Source organism: Corylus avellana, chromosome ca8 (assembly GCF_901000735.1).
Source record: "Corylus avellana chromosome ca8, CavTom2PMs-1.0".
Taxonomy (NCBI): Eukaryota; Viridiplantae; Streptophyta; class Magnoliopsida; order Fagales; family Betulaceae; genus Corylus; species Corylus avellana.
The window spans coordinates 19,902,437-19,927,439 of NC_081548.1; the positions used below are offsets into that span (position 1 = coordinate 19,902,437).

At 36.0% G+C, this 25,003-nt stretch overlaps 2 protein-coding genes across 8 annotated transcripts; both read right to left on the reverse strand.

The window, feature by feature from the left end:
- Positions 1-1,650: 1,650 nt before the first annotated feature.
- On the reverse strand, positions 1,651-10,257 carry LOC132189207 (pentatricopeptide repeat-containing protein At3g18110, chloroplastic). Of its 7 annotated transcripts, none has more exons than XM_059603821.1 (5): positions 6,524-10,251; positions 6,247-6,447; positions 5,851-5,941; positions 2,972-3,770; positions 1,651-2,040 (listed from the first exon to the last, which is right to left on the reverse strand). In XM_059603821.1, exons 1-4 carry the CDS (start codon positions 10,174-10,176, stop codon positions 3,207-3,209), a joined length of 4,509 nt encoding a protein of 1,502 aa, XP_059459804.1. In that variant the 5' UTR covers positions 10,177-10,251; the 3' UTR covers positions 1,651-2,040; positions 2,972-3,206. The 7 variants fall into 7 exon arrangements, with proteins under 7 accessions (XP_059459804.1, XP_059459803.1, XP_059459802.1 ...); XM_059603820.1 differs by lacking the exon at positions 1,651-2,040 and adding an exon at positions 2,068-2,356; XM_059603819.1 differs by lacking the exon at positions 1,651-2,040 and adding an exon at positions 2,068-2,506.
- Positions 10,258-11,982: 1,725 nt separating this feature from the next.
- LOC132190088 (uncharacterized) lies at positions 11,983-22,611 on the reverse strand. Its single transcript, XM_059604969.1, has 13 exons — positions 22,217-22,611; positions 21,143-21,216; positions 20,763-20,846; positions 20,462-20,542; positions 18,922-19,002; positions 18,102-18,194; positions 15,308-15,487; positions 15,105-15,172; positions 14,916-14,967; positions 12,998-13,051; positions 12,816-12,908; positions 12,590-12,656; positions 11,983-12,487 (listed from the first exon to the last, which is right to left on the reverse strand). The coding sequence occupies exons 1-13, from the start codon at positions 22,356-22,358 to the stop codon at positions 12,396-12,398; spliced, it is 1,161 nt and encodes a 386-aa protein (XP_059460952.1). The 5' UTR covers positions 22,359-22,611; the 3' UTR covers positions 11,983-12,395.
- Positions 22,612-25,003: the final 2,392 nt, after the last annotated feature.

Consider the following 25,003-nt stretch of genomic DNA (forward strand, 5'->3'; position numbering starts at 1 on the left):
CAGAAATGTCAAAAAAAAAAATGTGCTTGAAGCGAGAGGATCCTATTGCAATTTCTATGGGCTTGCATTGGTATTAATAGCAGCCAGCAGCCATGATTGGGTATTTATTTAGGGCATCAATGACTGAACTCCTTTTGTGAGAAATCATCATAAAAGCAGTGATGTTGGGTTAATAAACAACATTGTTTATTTATTTTATTTATCATCTCGCTTAGGAGAAAAAGGCACCTTTATGCAAGATACGCCCTCGATGGTCAAAATAAATTATTAGGATTCCCTATAATTTAAAAAAATAGTGCTATCAAATTATTAAATTTTGGTCATTTTAAGGTATCAAAACGTTTGAAAAATGACACATATTAAAAATGTGGTATGTTATAATTGAGAATTGAGTATATTTTTATAAGGTTCTTACTCTCTATATTGTAAAAAAGCTTTAAACCAAAAATTGTCTATTAATTTTATGAAGAATAAACGTCTCTACAAACGTGAAGATGAAGTCTTTTGAGAGGAAAATTATTTTTGGTTATCTCGATAACATGCCACATTTTTAATTGGTAAAATTTTTTAAACGTTTTGATGCCTAAAAAGGGCATAAATTACGTTATTTAAGAATTTACAATTTTAAATAAATTGTAGGGAATCTTGATCCCAAAATAAAACACAAGTCTATTGAAACGCAATTTTGTACTCAATAATTTTATTTTTTTTTCAAAAAAGAAAAAAAAATGCACTTGTGTTTTTGCGTTTTGACAAACAGCTGCATGGTTTAAAAAAAATAACAAAATAATTCTTGGGCTAGGGAAAAAAAAAAAAGTAATGCTACACACATTTCTATTCTTTCACTCCCTATCTCACACTCTTAGGTAGCTCCCACTCTCACCATTAGATCAAAATTCAATAATAATCTATTGAAAATTGAACGGTGAGAATGGGGGCCACCTAAGGGTCTTGTAAAAGCAGAGAGTAAGAATATGTGTAGGATTACTACAAGAGAAATGCTAGAATGCATTAAAATCTCCACATTTGGCCCATCTAAATCATAGGTGGCAAAGAGACCCCATATGCATAAAAAACATAATCCGTTATCTGCCATGTAAGCACCAATTATATTGTGACACATGTCACTTATACTAAAAACTAAAAATAGTTAGTAAAAAATTAATAAATAATTTTAAAAGAAAAGAAACGGACGATGAAACTGCGAGAAAGAGAAAAAGTACAAAAGTTTTATACTTTTGAGTATGATTTGCAAAATCTAGACCATTCATTTAAAATAAATACAATCCCCCAAATTAGAGGTATTGCACAGTGTGCAATACCCTAAGCATTGTACCTATCTCAATCCATCGCTAAAACTATCATTTTGCACCTTAATTCTTGTATCCCATATTTTCGTCATTTTGTTACCATTGGGGGGTACATTATCATTGCTTTGATAGTTTGAGAGATAAATTGTCGTAATTGATAGTTTGGAGGGTAGATTGTCATTAAGGTGGTAATTTGAGGGGATTAAGTGGACTTTACCCTTTATTTTATTTTTTATTTGTTCCACATAGCATACATAACATAATTTCCAATAATAACAATATTACAAGAATGAAATAAAATATTAAAAAGGCAACCTAAAGTCCTTAATGCAGGAAAGCGTTGAAAACGTCTCTTTTAGCATAAATCCATCGATACATGAGGGCTTGATTAAACCAACAGTCTGGATTTAATTCTACGAAAAATAGCCAACGACAACGTTTAAGCATACTGAAATGACACCGTTTCAAAACAAACCAATGCATCCCATCCCACTTTTTTTTTTTTTTCCCCATACAATATTATTATATGAAAACAGAATAAAAATCTATTCACTCTATCATGTCATCCTCACTCTCCTATAATCAACTCAATGCCAAGCATATTTTGAAATACTCCATGGCAATGAGCTTGAAGCGAAAGCCCTGAACTCCATATACACATATACACAGCAAAAAGCTCAAGCCAAGCTTTAGCCAGGCTTGAGCATGGCCCAATCTTTACCGCCCTGAGCTAAAGGTGCCAGAAACTCAGAGTTAGTTCAGCTACAAGCAGCAACTAAATATAGATTTGAATCATTTGATCATATAAGCAAGTTTCATCACTAATTAAACGAGCAAATTACATCAAATTCAGTACATATTCTCCAAGGATATAGTTTTCATCTCATGCAATCCAAGAGTCAGCTTATGTATTGATTCAGAATAGCTATTGTTGTTGCAAATTTGTTTTTTGAAATTCGAAAAATAGTAGTAAAAAGCTCCATAAGGCGATATTTGCCCCTACCAATTCTGAATGGGACAGAGAGAACATATTAACTATCAAGCACCTGCAGCAGCAGGAGAAGAAGATTAAGAAGAGGAGGAGACCAAGTTTGCAAAGAACAAGAAGTTGGAAAGTAGAGCTGGAGCTCGACACATGGAAACTACCATCGCTCACATGTCACCAGCATTCTCGGAGACCTTACTGTTGATTTTCACTGAAAAGGATGCAGATAAATAGGAATCACAAGGGACAGGGCAGTTTTTGTCTTTGTTTCCTCAATGAAGGATATAACAGAGAGAGGTCTTCTACTTGGGTTAACAAAATAAGACAGTTCAAAAAGTAATTTTTTTTTCTTTCCTTTCTTCTTCAGGATAAGTAGGGGGTATTAGAAATGAAAATGGGCACAACCTGTTAGCATGAGAAGAATCCAAAGAGAAGGCAATATAAGAAAAGCTAATTTATAAAATCTTAAAAACCCAAAAAGCAGAAAATGAAGAAAAACTTCCAAATAACTTTTTGCAAGAAATAAAAGTGAGACCTCTTTGCTTCTTAAATTTCCTTGCTTCAAGGAAGTTTAATCGCATGTAATAGCGTTGAACGAAGATAAAAGGAAAATATCAAGAGAAAGTGCAAAACGACATGGTAAAAGATTTCAAGAAACAAATTCAAAACCAAGTACCTTACACTAGAATCTGAGCGTTGATGATGATCTGCATGGAATAAGAGGTGACAGCATGCTGAGGCATAAACTGAGCATAATACCAATCTTCTACCACTTGCTCTAGGAGTGGTAGTGCAAATTGGTATCCAAGGAGGCCACAACTTGCTGATTCCATTCAAAATATCAGTGAAATGGAAGTAGGAATAATTTTTAAAAATAAAGATAGTCATGCCATCCGTTTCATTTGGCAACTCTATTTCCAAGCTTGTTTTTCCAATCCAATCTCTGCAACGTTGGACAGCAGAGTTCTCCCAATATATTTCCTATTTCTAGACTTCTTGGTTTTCTTATCTCTCCCAAGCTCAACCTTTTTCTTCATTTTTTCCAACTTCTCTTTCCCCCCTTCGATGTCAGCTTGAATGGCTTTCTCTCTTCTATCATCCGATAGCAAAGCCAATCTGGCAAACTTCTTGGGCCTCACTAGTCCAAGTTTCTCAGTTATGTCCTTGAATGCAGGAACAAGTCCACGTCTAATGAAGCATCCTTCAATGAGTTGCATTGAGTTTGATTCAGGGAGAGATGGGGCATCTTTCAACTCAAGATCAAAGCAAAATGGGGAGTCCTTTAACCACATTCTAAGGGAGTGTGCCTTAGCTACAAGAAGCCCACTTCTTGTTCTACAAGGCAGAAAAGGGGATCCCATCTCCCAAAGGCAAGCCTTCAATGTGCTATTAAGGGAAACCATGTTATACTCTGATGTCCCTGTTATCAGAACAACTGATTTTGGAGACTCTGGATAACCCTGCAATGATGCGTCCTGCCATAATATAGGAACCCTTATGTTAGAGACAATAATAATAATAATTGTCTTCTGAAAAGTCCAGTGACACTAATGGCTCTTATAGCTGACCCAGAAATTAGAATAAACTTATCCTCTGTCAATTACATGTTCAGATCTTGATCATTTGGGTGCGCATGGGTTCGTGCATGTGCAATTGTGCAGGAGCGCTTGAATTTATGCAGGTATAGATGTACAGACTAGTGCAAGATTACATCTTTTACATACTAACCAACATTGGGTTAAACTTCTATTTCCCAAAGATGTAGATGTAATGTTTTATGCTTTTGCTATTCTAACAAAATCATGTTGAATTGTGAAATTGCTTGTATAAGGCCAGGGCCCCCGCTTTTTTTGTCCTTTTGCTCCCCCTCCCCCCCTTTCTCTTGGTGCTTAACCAGGATACTACACTACAACTGTTTTATTTATTTATTTATTTTTTTCCTTTTTAATTCAAAGAAATGCAAGAATGAAGTATTCATGACTGCTCTTTGTCTTTCTTTCTTTTTGGGCCCTTTCGGTGGGAGGGCCCGGAGGGGTGTGTGGGAGACAAAAAATGGATCGCAATAAATCTAAAATTAATGAAAAGAAATGAGTTCTGATTGATTCTTTGTATTTCTGTAGCGATTCCATTAAGATTCTGTATTGTAATTAATCCAAAGTCGGTGAAAGAACAAGAGCTGGCTCCTATTCAGTTGGCTGGTAATCCCAAAAAAGTAACATATTTAACCACGGAAATATTGATTGGGAAACTAAAAATTTGAAAAAAATTAGTGGAACGCATGTATTCAGTTTCATAAGATGCATCTAAGTCATGTATTATGGATTTCTTTAGATCCTCCATTTCTTTTCCACATTTCATAGTGTTAAGTCACTACTTATCCTAAAAGCTTAAACTAATAGGAATAGGTGAATTTAATCATTTAATCAACACTTAAACACTCATTTTCATGTGTGGGCTCAAACTCCCTTTTAATTGATGAGGTCCAACATGTGGAATACTTGATTGAAATAGGGGTAAATGACAAAGTCAAGGTTTGAACACATGACCAATGACTATGATACCATATTAAACTACCACTTATCCTAAAAGATTAAACTAATAGGAAGAGGTAAATTTAATCATTTAATCAACACTTTAACACATAGAATTTTACTAAATTTCATTGGAGAGAATCATCAAAATCAAGATGATGTGCAACTTATGGTAGACTCGATCTCCTTTGCATCTTGTCTCAAGCTGAAATAGACAAAAATTTGAAAGGGAGTTGAATTGGCCTGAGAGCATTCAATGAAGAAAATCTAAAGCTAAGATCCAAGATGCTAAACATTCACATGCTACTATTATTTCTCTTTTTATAAGTAATTTAATCTCATTGAAAAGCGCCAAGGGACGCAACCCTAATATACAGAAAGTATACAAGAGAATCATCTATTCAGTAGAAAATGAACAAAGGTTCAAAAGGTCAGAAATTAACCCCCCCAAAAATAAAAAAATAAAAATCAAATATTCTAGTGACATGCTACAAGTGGCCGACATAGGATTCAGAGAAGAATATATGTGGCTGACCCTGATTCAATGAAGAGGATTCATTTTTCTTTTATAATCAGAGACTTCTATTGAAGAGGATTCATAAAACCAGACTCTACTTAATTGGAACTAAGGCTTACTTGAGTTTAGTTAAGATGGGTTGAGTTGATACTGGTGAAATTCTAAAAGTTCCAGTACTCGTTGAAGGACAAAGATGTTTACTTTGTGGAATTCAGATGTTCAAAAGACATTATCATAATTAAAGATATTCTGAAAAAGAGGGTGTTGAAGCTCAAGATTTGAGTTAATATCATAGCTCCTTAAAGCTGCTGAAGCATTCCTGATCTTGTAGGAAAAACAGCAACAGCAGCATGATGATGCTGGTGATGGCGAGTTATCCAGAAAAACACAGTAGCAGTAATAATGAAAACAGTATAAAAGCATTCTTAACAATGGCCATAAAGATGTATTCTAAACTTTTAACATGCAGCCCCAACAGTGATAGAAACAAAACAGAGGAGAGCTTGCCTGCATATGGTCAAGCCACAAAGTAAGACCAATAAGAGCTGAACCAGCAGACAACTTTCTAAAATCAGCCCCCCAGTCCTTGTCAGCTACTCTGCATTTGACCACCTAAGAGGTATAAGTGAACCAATAGAAACTAGGGGATGCAGACATGCATATATTTAGATAAAAGAAAGTAATCCTTTCATAGGATATGAAATGAATTAATTTTCACTTCACCCAAAGAGGAATGGCTCTTTCAGACAACAAATTTTTTCATTCACTTCTGCATATCCAGCTCCTTCCCAGTTAATTGGTTACTCCCAAGCTACTCAAACATTTCTTGGCAAAAACCAGTTTATAAACTAGATGAACAATAACAATAATAGATAGCTCAGAACTAGATTTCATAGCACCTACCTGAACACATCATGGTGATAAATGTTCCTCTTGATCGCCAATTGGAAAACCCATGAGGCAGTAGCCCGGAGTTCAAATGCCCACAACAGATCCCCCAAGGCATTGACAAAATTAAAGGCTGCATTGTCTTCCATAGGTCCTAGTTTCTCTAGACAATGGTCTACCTCCAAAACTTGTGACTTGGATTTTTCTGTCAGAAGCCTACAATACAAGATTCACGTAGAAACAGATTAACATGACAACAAAAATCATCAACATTTGACAAACTAATGACTACCTAATAGGAAGATCAAACCCAGCATCCCGGAGTGCATTTAAGAGGATAAGAGCTTCACTTGTGCGCTCACACAAACTTGCAGCCCTAATAAAGCATGTCCATATTCTATGATCTGGCTCCATATCAACTTCCTTCATCTCCGTGAGCTTTTGGATTCCAGCATTATAATCTCCATTCTTGAGATACGCATCAATAACTGAACTATATGGTAGTGTATCAAGATTTAAGCCAGTTGCTTTCAAATTATTAAGCACTTTTTCAGCTTCTTCGGGCTGTCCAGAGCTGCCATAAGAAACCATAAGCAGGTGCATTGTAGCAATTGTGGGTTCTACTCCTGCCTCTTTCATCATGCCCAGTAATTTTTCTGCTTTGGAATGATTTCCAGAATCTCTAAACATTTTCATCATTAGATGAAAAAAGGAGCGGTCTAATTTACATCCATTTGATCTCAACTCTTCAAAAAGTTCCTCAGCTTGTTCCAACATCTGCTGCTTACCAAATGCTGCAATCATGCTTTTGTAAGTGTCCAACTTAGGTTCCAGACCCAGCCTTCTCATTTCAAGCATCAGCGACAAGCCTTCTTCCGCTCTACGATCCCTGCAGTACATTATGATCAAAGTATTGTAAGTGTCCTCATCTGGATTAATGCCAGCTTCTTGGATTTGCTGGAACACTTGAGCAGTCTTCTTGAAATCCTCAATTCCAGCATATAGCTTGAGAATAGAATTCCATATCGAAAGATCAGGTTTAAATCCTGCCTCTTCCATTTCAAATAACATGGCTTCGACATCCCTTGCTCGTTTTCCCTTACACAATAACCCAATCATAATCCTGTAAAGATGCATGGTGGGAAAATAACCAGCAGCCTTCATTCCATGGTATATTTTCTTCACCTCAAAAATGTCTCCGGCATTAGTGAATGCTTCAAGCATCAACAGAATAGAACTTTTGCTTATCTTAAAACCCATATCTTGCAACTCCTGGATTACCACATAAAGCTCGTTTAATCTCCCATCGACAATTAAAGCTTGCAATAGACCATTTATGGAATCTACAGTTGGGGAAGGGCCATCTCTCATCATTGTATTAAAAATAGCCCGGGCTCGTTCATAGCAACCATTTGCAGCATAAGCTTGTATTAAGGCATTCCAAACCTTCCTATCCACTGTTGTACATTTTTGCCTAAGATTTCCCACCAAGCTTTCCGATTTCTGCCAGAGCTTCAATTTCCCATATGCCTCAATAACATCAACATATATTGAGACACTGTCAAACAAAATGCCTTTCTTTTCTGCTTGATCAACCAAATGGTGGGCTGTCTCAGGGAAGCCCATTTTACAATATATGAGCACCATACTTTGGTAAATATATTTAGAAGGTTCGACACCAAAGAATATCATGTCAGAGAAGACTTGAGAAGCTTCGCCAAAGAGTTCATTTTCTTCACAGCCTTGAATCAGGGCTTCATAAAGGGTAGAACTTCCGCTAAATGAACCAAATCCCCTAGCATTACTAAATTCCACCAATGCAGCATCCAGTTGGTGAGCCTTGCACAGTAGGACAACCAGTGCTTCAGTCAACAGTTGCCTTGAGCTAGGAGCACGTTCTCTCAAGAATTCAAGCAATTCACGTGCTTCTAAGTGCCTGCCAGACAAGCTGTACGAACTCAAGATAGATAATAAACTATCACGGTCCAGTTCATAGCCATTGCTGATGGCCAATCTCAACATTTTTGCAGCATGGTCATAGCATCCCCCCTTAACTAGAATAGAAGAAATAACTTGTGGATTCAGATCGCATATCTCTTCCATATCTCTGATCACTTTTTCAATACCTTCCAATTTGTTTTCCCTCACAAGCACTCGGAGCATGACCTCATAAAGAGCATGATCCGGCATAAAGCCATCAAAAACCATTTTCTGATACAGCACCATAGCCTTCTTTGTCTCATTGAATCGCAGAAAGATATCCAACATAACTGAGTACGCTAGAAGATCAGGTCTAATCCCAGACCTAAGCATGCAATCAAACGTCTCTTCAGCCTCTACTAGCTTCCCAACTTTGGCATACCCACAAATTAAAGCACTATAAGTCCGCAAAGTGGGTTTTACCCTAGCATCCAACATCTCTGACATCACATTGGCAGCTTCCACTATCTTACTTGCTTTCCCAAGTGAATCAATCAAAACAGTGTATGTAATCGCATCAGGATTTCGGCCTGCCAATTTCATGTCCTTGTAAAGCTGTAATGCTAAATCATGTTGGCCCTGCTTCCCATACATGTGTATAAGAGTATTGTACGTCATCTCATCTTTACCAAATCCCATTTTCACCTTTTCTTCACAAATCTCCTTCACCTTCTCTACATTTCCCTCTCTTGCAAAAGCATATAACAAAGAATTATACGTCACTGCATCAGGGAAAAATCCTTTTGACTCCAAATCCTTAAAGAGCTCCTCAGCTTTGCTAGACAGTCCACATCTCCCATACACCGAAATCATGGCATTGTAAGTCCATAAATCAGGCTGACAATTATGCACCTCCATATCAATGTAAACCTTCGTAGCCTCCTCCAAATTCGATTCACGTGAACAAGCACTAATAAGAGTATTGTAAGTTATTATATCCGGCCTAAGCCCTGATCTCCTCACTTCATTCAAAAGTTCAATAGCCAAATTTGGTACCATAGCACCCGCCTTCAAACGGGCATTTATCAAAGTATTAAAACTCACGAGGTCTGGCTCGCACCCTCTTTCGCGTATTGTATCAAGCAGTTGTTGGACCTTATCAAACCGGCCATTCCGCGCATACACACCCATCATGGCATTGAAAACTTGGACCGTATTACCCTCTGCCGGCTCCGCCCGGGTGAATATTTCCACGGCTAAGGCTTCTTGATTGGCCTTGCCAAGAATTGACAGGATAGTGGCAAGCATCCTCGCATTCGGGGAGTACCAGTGCCGCAAATTCAACCACTCGTAAACCTCCAACGCGCGCTGCCAGCTCGATTGGCCGACCCATTTCACCACAAAGCAATAATCGGTGGGAGTCATCTGAACCTTCTTTTCGTCTAACACATCAGCCACAAACTCCTCCGGTTTCAATCCTAAAATCCTATCTGTCAAGAATTTCACTCTCTCCCTCCAATCTTTGGCTCTCTTGAGAGCCAGTTTTGTCATTTTCTTAGCCTTAGTCTTGCTAGGCCTCCCCAACACTTGCTGGGTTTCATCATTAACATTCATATGCAAAGATTCCGCACCATCCCCCTCCCGGGTTTCCTCTTTGGCCCCAGAATCCGAGGCTTTTAGCGAAAAACCGACATCCTCTACAACATGGGTTGGAGGAGGAGATGCAACTGTGAACTGGGTCTGGGAGGATGGATAAGTCTCGGTGAGTTTTAGGTGAGGCCATCTCACGGATGGCGAGGCTCTGCTATATTTAAACTTCTGAGTATTATTGTTGTTGTTAACATTCACTTGGTCAGAAGAATTGCTTGTAGTGGCAGTAGTCGCAGCAGAAGTCGCAGAATTGGAAAAGCAAGAAGAAGGGGTGGTTGTACATTTGCATTTGCATACCTTCGATGAAGAAGAAGAGTCTGCTGAGTGTAGTATCAAGGGTGATGAGGTAAAGCCCAGCATCCCTGTACAAGCCATGGCCTCGGTCAGCTCATGTGGTTGGGTTAACCTGTGGAAGCTTGTGGAAGATATATTAGTAGTGTACTAGTGTTTGTTTTGTCTACGCTTCGACCCCAAGGAGACTGAAGCAAATTGGACTTCGGGTCAAGTTGTATAGGCGGGTTTAATAGCATTTAGTTACAATATCCTCAGCACTTAAAAACAAAAAATAAAAAATAAAAGTTATAATATCCTCAGCAATTTTTTTAGTCACATTTCCCTATTTTAATCGACTCGTTTGAAATACCCTGTCAACTTAATATTTTATCTATCAACTTTTACTATTTCATTTAAATTTTGTTATTAGTAATTTCTTTCTCCCTCACTTTTTCAACCCATCAACACAAAATCCCCCAAAAAAAATACTCAACAATTGTTCGAATTGGTCATGTAGGTGTCGATCAGGGTGTCCTTGTGGTTGTCGAGCTGAGGCCGATGGGATTTGGAGATGCGGCCAAAGAGTTGGAAGGTGGAGTTGCTTTGGATGGTGAGCACATAGGAACAGGATTCTCTCCAATCTATAATGGACTGGAGAATATCTAGTTCATGGCTAAGATTTCATCTCATAAATCCTATAGCCATAAATGGGACACATATCCCATTAATAAAAATAATAATAAAATATTATTTTAAATTAAAAAAAAAAAATTTACAAAATTTACAAAAAAAAGAAAAAAGAAAAAAGAAGGGGGTGGCCGAACCACCCCCATAGGCCATGGGGTGGCTCAAGCCACCCCCTACCCAAAATGGGGGTGGGCCGGCCACCCCCTATGGTGGCCAACCACCCCCTTCTTTTCTTTTCTTTTCTTTTTAATTTTTTTTTTTAATTTTAAAATAATATTTTATTATTATTTTTATTAGTAGAATATGTGTTCCATTTGTGGCTATAAGATTTCTGAGATGAAATCTTAGCCATGAACTGGATATTCTCCAGTCCATAATGGATTAGAGAGGATCCTGTTCCGAGCACATAGGGGCATGAATCGACGATGGCGGAAGAAACACGAAAGCTCATGTTTGGCTTATTAGGAGAAAACAGGCGCACACAATGTACCTACGTGATTCCATGAATTTTAGGCCTAAATCATCCACCTAGTCTTACAAACAAGTGGTGAGAGTTCTGAAATGGAGGCTGTTTTCTGTACTCATGCCTGTATGTCTAACAAGCTGCTTTGAATAGGCCATGGAGACATTCAAATGAATTACATGGAGATCAGCACTTGGATCACTTACAATTGTTGACATAATCAAACAACTGCCGAGACGCTCTTAACAGATCCGGAGATCAGAGCCAAGTCAAACTTAACTTTGCGATACTTGTTGGTTTATTGTAGAGAACTCGTTTCATTTTTAACCTACTGCAGAGTTGAAGTACAATGTCCACATTGAAAGGTGCACTTGCTTCAGACTTGTAACTGAAAAGTGCTAGTGAAATTGCTAGTGCTTTGTGAACTTGAGCAACTGTTTGGTAAATCAGATTGGACTCCAAGGCGGCATTTATATTAGAGTACACTATTAAATAACATTAGAAAAATGCTACATATACTTTCAAATGTTTACTCTATGATGTGACAGTGAAAATTGCCATTAGGAGTAAGCACTTAGAGGTACACGTAGCATTTCTCAAAAAAATAAATAAAGAGATAAAAGGCAAGACAAGACAATATTTCAAATCCAAAGGCCAATTGAACCAAGCTGATTGGAGTTGGTAGCAATGCCTATGAATAATATAACACATGTCAGTATGCTGAAATGATGATGATCAATGTGAAGCTAAGGTCAATATAAAGCGGAAAGAACTATTGCTCACTTGTACTCTCCCCGTTCAGGAACAAGTTATATAATTCACAACTATCTTCCAGAAAAGCTTGCTTTATCCTCAAGATGTCTCACTAGAAAACTTCAGTTATATTTCCCTGGAAAGAAATGAAAAGCCCCTACTAAACTTTCAAACAGTAAATCACTTCAAAAGAGCAGTTACAAACTCTGATAAAACTGGCAGAGAGGAGAGATGTCAGATAGGGATGCAACCTCCAGTGACCAAATAGATATAGTGAGAATACTTCAGTGAAAATTGCTATCATAAGCGCTGAGATCCATTGGATGGTTCCTTTTCTCTTAATTTGATTCTTCTCCAGAAAGCCATTTGCTGGCAAAGCAACCAAATACAACAGCAACAATGCTAACTGGATCAATCATCAACTAAATTTACCAAGTTCCATCTTCTTCTTGATCGCCCTTTGACCATGATATATAAATGAATCTAATATTCCTGAAACAGTGAAAACTCCTGTACACAAGAGCCAAAACCCATCATTATGCATCTAATCAAATATTAGAAACGAAACAACTTTCGTCAACAAGGTGAGTGAGGTAAATGTTTTGGAATTACCTCCAACAATAGCACACATGTTCGTTAGGAAGTGTAAGAATGAGATATGCTCCTCCGTGAAAGTCACCTAAAGTATGCAAGTCATACAATAAAAATGAGTCCAAAAGTAAAAATCCATGCGCAAAAACCGCATATGAAAACTTCAAAATGATAGTTTCATTATCACAAGTATATTTAAAAACTTGAAAGATCTTTCTCATAAATTGCCATAAGCAGAAAACCCCACCTTTATTGGAGAAAGATCATAAAAGAAGAATACTCCAGGAAGGGACTGAAGGTGGCCTAGTTCTGCATTCCTAAAATGTTCAGTTACAGAGAACTGCAAAAATCAAATTAAAGTGTTTTATGTCAAGTTCTATATACAATATGAAATTCATAAACAAACGCCTTCTGTGAGTTTCGCTGCACCTGATTTGACTGGATTGTATGCCCACTCAAATCTGTGTATACCGTGGGTACAACCTGCAAAATAATAGCAAACATGTTAAATTCCTGAACTGACAGTTTCTCAATAATTTCATGGATTCACGTGTGCTCCTTTACAGTAAGAAAATAAATAAAGAAAGGAAAAAAAAAGAAAAAAGAAGGTACTGGCTTCAGACCAAAAAGAAAAAAAGGCAGCCTTGAAACCCTTCAAGTTCCAAGGGCCATCACACAACATAACTCCATAAATGCACAACAGAGGCAAAGATCTTAAGTTACAAGGAAAATAACTAAAATAAATTTGTAAATATGGTGTACGGATTCTGCCCTTGCCCCAAAGAAAGGGAAGCACAGATTACTCGAGTGATCCACAATAAATTCTATGGATATGGAAACAAAGACTAATTTTAGTAATACTCTCTACCAAAATTCTTTCTTGTCTTTACAAATAGCTTAAATAAACCTGATACATTAAGTGAACATGAAAAAGAAGGTGACAAAGACTCAAGTAGTAATCATTTTGCTGATCAATTGAAACTCAATCATAACATGTGAAATAAGTAAGGCTCAAGTAGCATTTTGCTGATCTGTTGAAACTCAGTCATGCTTTATTTCTTAAAAACGTTAACAAGGGAACAATCATGATTCTATAAAAGCAAAAGAAATGAGAAACATCATCATTCAAAACAAATTAAAGGAGTTGCCTTTTGATCTAGAGTTCACGACCAAATGATCTAGAGTTCATGACCAAATGCCTCCAGTTGTATATTTAAAAACAAATTAAAGGAGTTAATAAGGGCAATTTGGTAAACCAGAGTTCTCCCATACTAACAATTGTGTTAGTCTCACCCCAAAAGCCACCAAGAGATTCTGATAGATAACTTTCCACATATAAAAAATCCTCATTTTTTGGACTAAACATAAACTCAGGTTTCAAATACTCAATTTCTGAGATGCAATACCGCCCACTTTCTGTCTAATGCTACCTGAAGTCTTCCCTAGCGAAATTGGGGTAAGATGTTAGGTGTTGAAGCCATGCCATGCTATGTTGTGATAAGGTGGTAGGAGAGATGATAAAAAGGAATACGTTCTTATATGCAAATGTAAACCCCCAAGCCCACCTCAAGAAAAAAAAAAAAAGTCAATTTTTTTCACCATAGACATGTAAAAAGACGCATAAAAATGGCATCTTGGAGATGCATTTTCCCACATAATATACATAACATATAAGCATTTACTTTCTTTCTTTTTTGTCTATTTTATAATTTCTGCAACTGAGAGAGAATAAGAGAGATGGCCTTAACAGGTGATCTTGATGGGAAGTATATGGCTGTAAGGAGGAAAGGAAAGGGCACGTTAAGGCTTGAATGGTACCAATACAATATCTTCATATGTCTATAAAAGCAATATATAACTTACACATGAGCTCAAATAAGAAAAGATCTTTATCTTTCAAATAAAATAATAGTGGTGTAAATTGTATTTCCTTTAGCCATCGACGTTGGTCCAATTGGCTCTAACAAGGGATCAGACTAATTACAAAAACTAGGAGCAAGCATATTAAAATTAAGGCCTAGTTGACGTATATGTAAAGGGGGAGATTTTGTCACTAGGCTTTAGCTTGAGGAAAGTCAGGTGAATTACTCCCATTAGAATTTTTTTTTGGCTCATGACTTTCAGAATTGAATTTTGTGCCAACTCCTCCAAGAAGATTAAGGTACATATTGTCTTTCAAATAGTGAATTGTGAACTAAAGGGAAAGAAGAAATTTCTGGAGTTAAAAAGAAGTAATAGAAGGCAAATAATCTAGAGACCTTATAATCATCAAAATAAAATCCAGAGGCATCACAATGCCTTGGTTTCCCTCAGATGAGAAAATGAAGCAATCATCCAGGATACTAACCTTGATAAAATACTGATACATCCCACTTGGAGTTTGTTGTATCCATTGCACACTGAAAGTTGCACAAAATAGAAGACATATTTTTCAATGTATACCACATCACGAATAGATAAAGTAGGATCATATAAATTTTCCAGACAACAGATGGCTCACTGGACTCGGGGTGAAAGGACAGAGAAAAGAGCCTACCCGTCCAGAGGATTCACAACACCAGGGAAGTAGTCTCCAAAAGCTAATCTATTGATCTTGTGACTTATCTGTCTCACATTTAAGACATTTATCAGACACTTATCAGAAAGCATGATGAAGTAGGATGAAACTTGAAGATTTTACTTTCTCGGAATGCATGTAGTATTATCAAAAATAGATAAATCAAAGCAATCATAACTTACATTGAAACTATCCTTCTGAAATGCTAGCAGATCATGTACATGAACACCTGATTGCTGAAAGCTTTTTCCAGGTGCAAAATGAAAATTTCCTGCCACCTTATTAACTTCCACGAATCCATAAATATTACATCCTTCACCTTCTTCATCTTTAATCCTTTGTAAAAAACCCTCTCTTTTGCACTGAATGTCACAAGAGTAGAACATCAATAACATCATAAGATCAAAACAATGATTAAATGCTGCCATTAGAATATTTGACAAAATATGTATATGGATAATATCATCATATTATTATGCAGAGTTGTCAATGCACCAAGCCAAGGCAAAACTATAGCTTGTTCATTGTCTAGACATTTGCATAGGTCATTGCAAGAATGCATGTTATTGGTATTAGATATAAATATGTTGCACCATCAAAGGCAGATTTTAGATCTCGTTCTCATTTCTACTAAGAGCTTTGATAACAGAATCAGATCTGGAGAGTCAGGTGTGCTTTGCAAATAGGGATTTTCTGTTGTACATGCTAAGGAGCAGTTCTGGGGGGAAATGGTGTATCTGGATAGCTCATTGTATCTCTTCAGTGCGGTAAGATGATCTTGTTATGGAGGCTTTGTCTCCGTTGTTATTTGGCATTGTTATGGAGGCTTTAGGTAAGATGATCTTTGTGGCAATGAATGGGGAGTTTTTTTATCTGACTTTTTTGTGGGGACTGAGAATGATGGTGGGATTGAAATCTCTCATCTTCTAAGCATATGACACTTTAATTTTCTATTGGGCTGACTTAGATCACATCCTTCATTTGTCTCGGGTGTGAAGATTAATTTGACAAAGTCAGAATTGGTTCCTATTGGCAATATCAATAATTTTCTTTTCTTTTTTTATAAGTAATTGCAACTTCAATAAATAGACAGTTTGGCTCATATTTTGGGATGCACGGTCACCTCACTGCCCATGAAGTACTTAGGTTGTCCATTGGGTGCTTCTTTTAAAGCCAAATCTAATTGGGATGACATTATTAAGAAGATTGAGCGTCGTTTGGCGAGTTAGAAGATGTTGTACTTGTCTAAACGGGGTAGGATTACCTTGATCAAGAGCACCTTGTCTAATTTTCCTACCTCCATGACTCTGTTTCCCCTCTCTACAAGTGTTGCCAATAGAATTGAGAAGTCACAGTAGGATATCTTGTGGGGAGGTATGGGTGAAGAGGTCAAATTTCACATGGTAAGCTGGTCCAAGGTGTATTCTCCTATCTTTGAGAGAGTTTGGGGATTCAAAATTTGCTTATATTCAATTGAGCTCTTCTGGGGAAGTGGTTATGGCACTACGCTTATAAGAGAGAGGCTTTGTGGAGATTGGTAGTAGACTTTATGGTAGTCAATGGGGTGGTGGTGTTCTAATGGAATCAATGGGTCGTACAAGGTGGGTCTCTAGAAATTCATTACGAGGGGTAGGGAAGAGTTTTCCAGATTTACTAGATATGAGATGGGTGATGGCTCCAAGATTAATTTTTGGCGTGACGTGTGGTATGAGAAGCAGCCCCTCAAGATAGCGTTTCCGAAGTTGTTTAGCATTGTCTACTTTAAGGATGCCTATGCGGCATAGCATCTTCATCTTCAATTCTCTAGTGGCTCTCCTCAATGGAACATTAATTTTGTAATAGTGGCACATGATTGGGAGTTGAAATTCTTTACTTTGTTTTTTGAACATTTGTATTCCATAAAATTGAGAATAGTGATGTAGATAAACTTTGTTGGGCCCCCTCCAAGAGAGAGTTGTTTGATGTAGGATCATTCTATAATATCTTAATCTCCCATGACAGTACTTCTTTCCCTTGGAAGTATACTTGGCGGCGTAAGGCCCCTTTGAGAGTAGCTTTATTCGCTTGGCGGCCACTTTGGATAAGATCCTCACCTTGGATAACTTAAAAAAGTGGCATATCATTGTGGTAGATTGGTGCCGCATGTATAAGAAGAGTGGGAAAACTGTTGACCACCTTTTACTTCATTATGGAACTCTATTTTCAGTTTTTTCAGTTTAGCATGGGTCATGCCTCGTCATGATAATGAGTATTTTCATCATGATAATCTGGTGTATCAAAACTCCACAAAGAACTATATGGATTCCCAAATATGACAAGTGTGGAGATGCAATCTATAACAAGTAATATTTTTGTTGATCAAATGTAGAAAGTATTGAGAGCACCAAACTAGGAAATGTATAATTAATAACTAGTGCAGTTTATGCTTGTATAGGCCATACTTATGAGCTGTGCATAACGCAGGCATGAGAGAATTTAGTTAATAAAATAACATATTTTAGACCCTGTATTTTCACAAACACCCAACTATATGACAAGAAGAATATTTGATTCAACCTCACTCATTAGCTCTTTGATATCCCTCCTGGTTTCAATACCAAAGTAGAGGAAACAATTATGAATCATCTCCATTAACTTAGAATGAGTGTGTTTGTGTGAGCGTAGGAAGAGAGAAAGAAAATGCCAAGTGAGAGTGAGCTGTCTATCTCAAGCATTACAGTCTCTAAAATATCATACTAAAGAATCAAATACTAAGATGTATGCTTAATCCAATATTAGGGAAATTCAAGCCCAAAAAAATAAAAAAATCTCTACCCGCACACAGAAGTCCCCAGTAAGATGGAATTGAAAGATATACACGTCAAATACAGTAGAAATATCTAATATTTGTGTTCTTCTGTCAGTATCAACCTACTTTTCTAAAATAATTGTATATTCAAGATATATAGTGATAAATAAGCTTCTATGCAGACAAACCTGGTCAATCAGATCAGGGTTCGACAGTGCCCAACCTTTCTTCCGATATGCTTCCCGAACATCTTCACAGGAATTACAACAATCTTCATCTGACTGCAGAAATGAAAACAGGAGGGGTATAGAACAAAACAATAAGTAGCAGATATCTCTCTGGATAGGAACATCTTTGATACAAAATCACCGTTTCATTTATGATATAGCACAAATTTCAACCATATTCAACAACACAGCATAACAAAATCAAAATGGAATGCTTAAAGGAGGTGGGGTGGGTGGGGGTGCAAAAAGTTCTGCCTAATCAAAATCAAAGCCTCAATGCATACAAATACTTCAAATCAAGTTGAGTTGTTGATTAAGGTTGTGCTTTTTGTCCTTTCCGGCTGGATGAGTAAGTGTTGTAAGTAGTTCAACATTTTACACAAAACTAAGCTGAAAATATTGTGCAAACATGAGCCCAAAAGTATAATACAAAAGGCATGCTTCAAGGAAATAAATTACGAACAATGCTCTATATCAAATTGCAGTTTTATTACAAAGTAACTGAGCGTCCATAATTTAGGAAAACACACTAAAGTACTGAACAATTATCAAACATTTATCTAATAATCTATATGGTAATATGTCTCTCGTGTACTTATGTTGTGCCCCTTGTGCTTTCTTATAAGATTGAATTACTTATCAAAAAAAATACTCTATGTGGTAATACAATAATATCATACAAACAACTTCCAACAATTTTTGTTCAACAGGCTACGTACAACTTTGGACATTAAATAAAAAATAAAAATTATCAGCACAAGGATGCAGGAGACAAGTATACCGTTTCTGCACCAAAACAGGAGCCACAGTATGTCTCATTATGATCAAGCCTACCACCATGTCTTTGTAGTGGCTTCTCAATCTGAATCAATCGGAAGAGAAAATAAGCAGATAGAAAGAAAAAAGGTAAAAACAAAGAGGAATATAATTACTGAATTGGCAGAAAGAACAGAGAAGCTGTACCATGGACTGCTTGGGAGGAAAATTTTAACTTAATCCCACAAAATATAAACGGAAAAAAGATTAATAAAAAAAGAGGAAAATTATTATCAAATTGGCAAAAAGAACAGAGATGCACTACTAGTGGACTAATTGGGACAAACATTATCACTGATTCCACAAAATATAAATTTCAGGTGGTCCCACTGGTAAAGAACCAGAGTGCCCGAGCGCATACAAAATAGAGAATTTATCATGAAAGTTTTCTGCTTCTTCCGTCATCATGAATATCATAAAATCTTGAGAGAATACTCTCAAAAACATTAAATAAAATAAAATCAGATTAGACAATTTATTAACCTTGTGATTGGTCTGATGACCTTTACATTTTTTGGTATTATTATCCTAAATTACCCATTCACCCCATGGAACATGAACCCACAACCTCACACACCACCATTCTTATGAGGAGTGGACGTGCCATTTAACCCAGACCTCTCTCTCTCTCTCTCTCTCTAAAGCCTGATCGTGAACAGGGAATCACCTGCCAAACAAATCCTTTAAATCATTGTATTGTATACAATGCCAACTCTCAACTTCCTTTCAGTTCCTTCCAATGCAATCTCATCACACTCTACCGTATAAACCAAAAAACAGAGGGGTATAACACTATAGAGAAAAAACAATATTGATGGAAATAATAACTAGTTGGAGGTTTCTATCCTACATCTCTCATATGGGTAAAAGTAATTATATTGAAATCCAAAAAAAATCTCGCTCTTTTAAGCTCTCTACTCTATCCTGAGATGCCCCCAACTACCAAAATAATCTGCTGCTTGATTTCCTTCTCCATAGACATGGAAAACAATTGCTACAATTTTGCTTCTAGACTAATATCCATAATTTAAATTCCTTTTCAATTATGGGTCATGCAGGTCCTTTTTTTTTTTTTTTTGAAAAAGGAAAAGTATTATTTGATTATCGTTTTTCTCTGTAGTGTATTCAGTCGATATATATTACTTCAGCTTCTAATTAGTTTTTTTTATAAGTACTTTAGCTTCTAATTAGTAGGTCCATCATCTCTCATGAGTTACAAAACAAATACAAATTTCTCTTGCCTTGTGCACAAAACTCACTCTGTTGTCGGCCAAGTCTCAAGGTAAGGTTTGGCAACCAAAGACACCATATACAGAGAGTTTCACTTCCTGATCATCTAGCCAAAAGGAGAAGTAAAAAGGAAAATGGGTACAAAAAACAGAAACTACTCCAGGCACACTATAGTAGTAAAAATCCTAATTGGAGATAAGATGCCCAAATGTAAAGCTCAGTTAAGAAAAATTGAGTACTAAGAGATGAACTTGAAGGAATACTGCATTACTAACCTTAGGAGCACCAATTCCTTCTTGCCTTGATTCTATGACATTTCCATGAGAATCTAATCTTTTCTTGATTATGTCATGTTTCTGCAAGTTAAATAAGCCACAAAAATTAATGTCATCCACACAAAAATAAGCCACACTTTTAGAGAGAGAGAGGGAGCGAGACGGGAGGGAGAAACTTAGTTAGCAAGACCAGAATTTAAAAGTTGCATTTTGAAACGAAAAAAGAGTATTGAACAATACATAGATTCCTATATGCATAATCATTGACGTAAAGTGAAAAAATACTACTTGCAAGGCATACCACATCAAGGTGTTGCTCTCCACTGATGTCCATGGCATCAAGACTGAGTATAGAGCACGGAAGGGCAGGAAATATGACATCAAACTGCAGTTTCAAATATCACAAAGATATATCAGTTAAGTGGACAATCAAAGAGTATCACAGAAGTACAAACTTCATTGGATAAATAAATATTATAAGGGGCGGGGGGGGTGTGAATGTAGCATTCATAGAATCTCCTGAATTAGATATACTCAGTTTCAAAATAAAGAATCAGGAGCTCTCAAGAATGACAAAGAACTCCTATTGCAATCCAAATGGTTATAGCAGAATTTAGAAGAAAGTTGGTACTAAATCCTGAGGTTTAAGATTTGTTTTTCCAAAAAATACGGCAACATTACATTGATTCGTAGAGTTTCTCCCCTGGACGTATCTACGACAAGCTTTGTTTCAGTTACAGCATGGAGATACAACCCTGTGATCAAGCAGAAAATACATATTGATGCACAATAAAAATCATAGTTAGCAACTCAAAAAACCTAAAAATAAAACTTTGTTCCTTCACTGAAGGTACTCATAAAGCCAAAAAAAAAATAAAAATAAAAAAAATAGAGCTTAAGGAATCAAAATCTCTATATTATCTACTTCGAAACAACACCGCTGAACTAGCCGTACAACTAGCAAAGCTATTAGGATACCTGCAAATAGACTTCAGAAAAATTTGGCACAGGTGGGTTTATCTACAGAATTAATCACCCTAAGAGCTGTATTTGTGCATAAGTAGATTTCATCAGTTTGATTTGGCTAAATCTTAGTCAAAGGTGATTTAACATGGTATCAAAACCAAAGGTCCTAAGTTCGAACCTTAACTCCGTCAATTCACACCGTTTAAATTAAATATTTCACGTATTAGACCTCACCTATTAAAATGGAGTTTAGGAGAGAGTTTGAGCCCATAAGTGAAGGTGAGTATTAAAGTATTGATTAAGTGATTAATTTACATCTTCCTATCAGTTTAAACTTTTGGATTAACTGGTAATTTAACATATTATGCAAGGTAATGCAGCAGTTACATCGGTCAGCCAGCCAAAGGAAATGATTCGCATTCGTCATTGTACCAAAAAAAACATTCATACAATCCTCAATCCATTTTGATTGAAACGAAGTTTAGAACAAACCAGAATTTATAACCTTTCTGACTAATTACTTTCTTTAACCAAAGCTCCCTAGCCAAACATTTCCAACAGGAATTTTTTTTTTTTAAAAAAAAAAACTAGAAATGACTCCAAAACTATAATCCAAATATTCTAGTTTTCCTACATCGTTCAAACTAATCAAAAATTCTTCATAAACAATAAACCTTCATCAAATAGATTAGGAAAAAAAAATGGCAAGGAGAAATCCTAGCAAAATAAAGAATTTGAAATACGCGCAGAACTATGTGGATGTAAAAAGAGAATTGATTGGGGGCATACGGAGCTCGGAGATGAAGAGCAAGAGCATGACGATGGAGGAGGCGAGAGTGATAACGCCACCGGAGAGGGTACGGCTGTAGAAATCCTCGTTGATTTTCGGGTACGCGTCCAGGTTCCGAAGCTTGCTCATTATACTGTCCATTGCTCCTCCTCAGATTTCTCTCCCACCTTCCGATCTAATCTCTGTTTCTCTCTTAAATAACTAAAATTGAATCAAAAAAAAAAAAAAACTAAACAAGAAAATTGAAATCCTAATACCCAAAATTAATAAACAACCCGTCGGTCCTTGCTAGGGATTTTGATCTGGGAACAATTAGAACCGGGGCGTTGAAGACTTCGGGCTAGGACCGGAAGAAGAGGGGGCGAAAAGGCTCTTATGATTGTCTGGGAGCCACTTCGTTGTACTTTTACCGTCTACGGAATACTGGATTTGCATTTTAGGCTTCTTGTTTTTTTTTTTTTTTTTTTTTTTTTGGGTTAAATAATTTTTTTTAGTACAAGTGGTAAACATTTTCAAAAAGTTTTCTTAAAAAGTTGGTTTTTAAATGATGTATCATTATTTCATGAGATTTATTACTTTGTAAAATATGTCACGACACGGGATAATATCACTTCTAAAAATAAAAAATAAATAACTCATAGGATGATAATACATTATTTAGAAACTAATTTATGGAGAAAACTCTTGAAAAATGTAACCTTTCTCAAAAATATCACATTAATTTCAATTGGTTAATCATAAAAATGGAAATTGTCTTTCCGCCTATCTTTTGTCTAAAAAATTAACAAAATTCCATGTCAACGTTACCGAAAACGCGACACTTGTAGGCCAAGTGATTTGTTCCACTCATCGACTTTTATTATGTATAACTTACACGTCAGTGACACATAATATTTTTAATCCACATCATCATCATATCAGTTTCGAAAATTATCGAGGGAAATTTCAATCTAATTGTTTTATCTTTCCTCTCGATTTCCCCCATTCCCCAAATGACGTAGGAGCCCTAGATTTTTCATAATCTTCCAAACCTTTGGATTTCCTTCAAACTTTTCAACAAAAATATTAAGATCATGTTTAGTTTGCGGAATAGACTATAAGAATGGAATTACTATTTTTATGAAATAGTTATTATTTCATTTGGTAAGAACTTATTCTTAGAATGAGAATAATAATTCCCTTACAAAGAAGAATATATATTCTTCTTAAAAAATAGACAATATTTTTCAAAAAAAAAAAAAAAAATCAATTTTTTTTTCAAAATTTTCAATCAGCCCTTAAATTTGTTTTTTCTTAAAAAAAAAAAGAAAAAAAAAAGTTGAATTGTAGTGTGGCCACCCACTACAATTCAAATTATTATTATTATTATTATTATTTTAATTTTAATTTTAGTTTTTTTTTTAAATGTGGATTTTTATTTTTTAACTTTGGTTCAATTTCAAATAGAACACATATATTGTTACCAAAATAAAGAAAAAATCATGTAAAAAATTAAAAACTAGAAATAACTATTTCATTCCACTTTCATCTATTCCTAATAATAACTATTTATTTTGTTAATAGAATACTTAGTTCTTGCCGAATGTCGTCAGCAGCTTTCCTTTTTCAGCTCTTAGATTGCTTCAAATGTCTCTAGATGTGTCAATTTTCGGACACAGTCGGTTGCAAAATAGGTCACTTCCCATTTAATATTTGAAAGTATTCCTAATAACTCTCATTTCTTTTCAGCTTTAAGAATTAAAAGTGACAAAAACTATTATTTGTAATTTGTTTTTGTGTTTTTTGTTTACCTCTCTTTCCTTTTCCCGAAGTAGAATATAAAAGAAAAAATAGAATACTCATTGCCCGAACCAAACGAAACCTTACGTTTCGTGGGATTTTGCTCTGTTTCGTACAAGAAATTAACATTTTGGCCTGTTCTCTATATGTAGGAGCCTATTTTGTGAAGGTCATACTGTAGCCAGAGCCACGTTTGTGTTCTTGAAGCCTCAAATCAAAGGTATGTCAGGAGCCCATTTCTCATTTTGCAATCTTATTTGATAAGAAAAATGACTTGAGTTTCGGTTGTTTTTACTATTTACAATTTACTATTTACTATTTACGAACCAATGTTTATTTTCTTACGAGTCTTTAGAACATTTCAATCTATTATAGCTATTCAAAATACTGTTTATATATATATATATTAGCTACCAATTTTTTTTAATATAAACTCTAATAGATTATTTATTACACTCTTTACTTTTTTTAAATATTATTATTATTTTGAACCATACCATTTTCTTCCCCTCTCTCTCATCTCTCCAGACCATTATGAATTCCTTAAACTTGTGAATACTCCATGTGTTTTTGCCATTATAGTAAGCCTTCACTTCACTTGTTTCCAAGAGAGATAGCCATATAATGGGCTATGGGCTACATGGCAATCAGGCCCAATTAGGCCCAAGCACAGGCCAACTCCAATGTTTTTATTTTTTTATTTTTTATTTTTAATTTTGTATTGATCAACCAGCAAAACAAAAGGAACAAAGCAAATAATCTAATCTGAAAGAGGTGGAACGGGGCCACTACAAGGTGTGGAAAGAGAAGAGAAAAAGATGGAAATGTAGTCGGAGTGAACTAAAAGGCTTGACTACATTCCTCTTAATTATACTCTGGCTTGACTAAAGCGATGGGAATAGTTTGTATATATTCCTCTTAATTATACTCTGACTGTGGCCAAATATGCTACATGATGGAAGCATAAGTTAACATTTCTATAAATTTTCTTAACCTCCAAAGAGGAT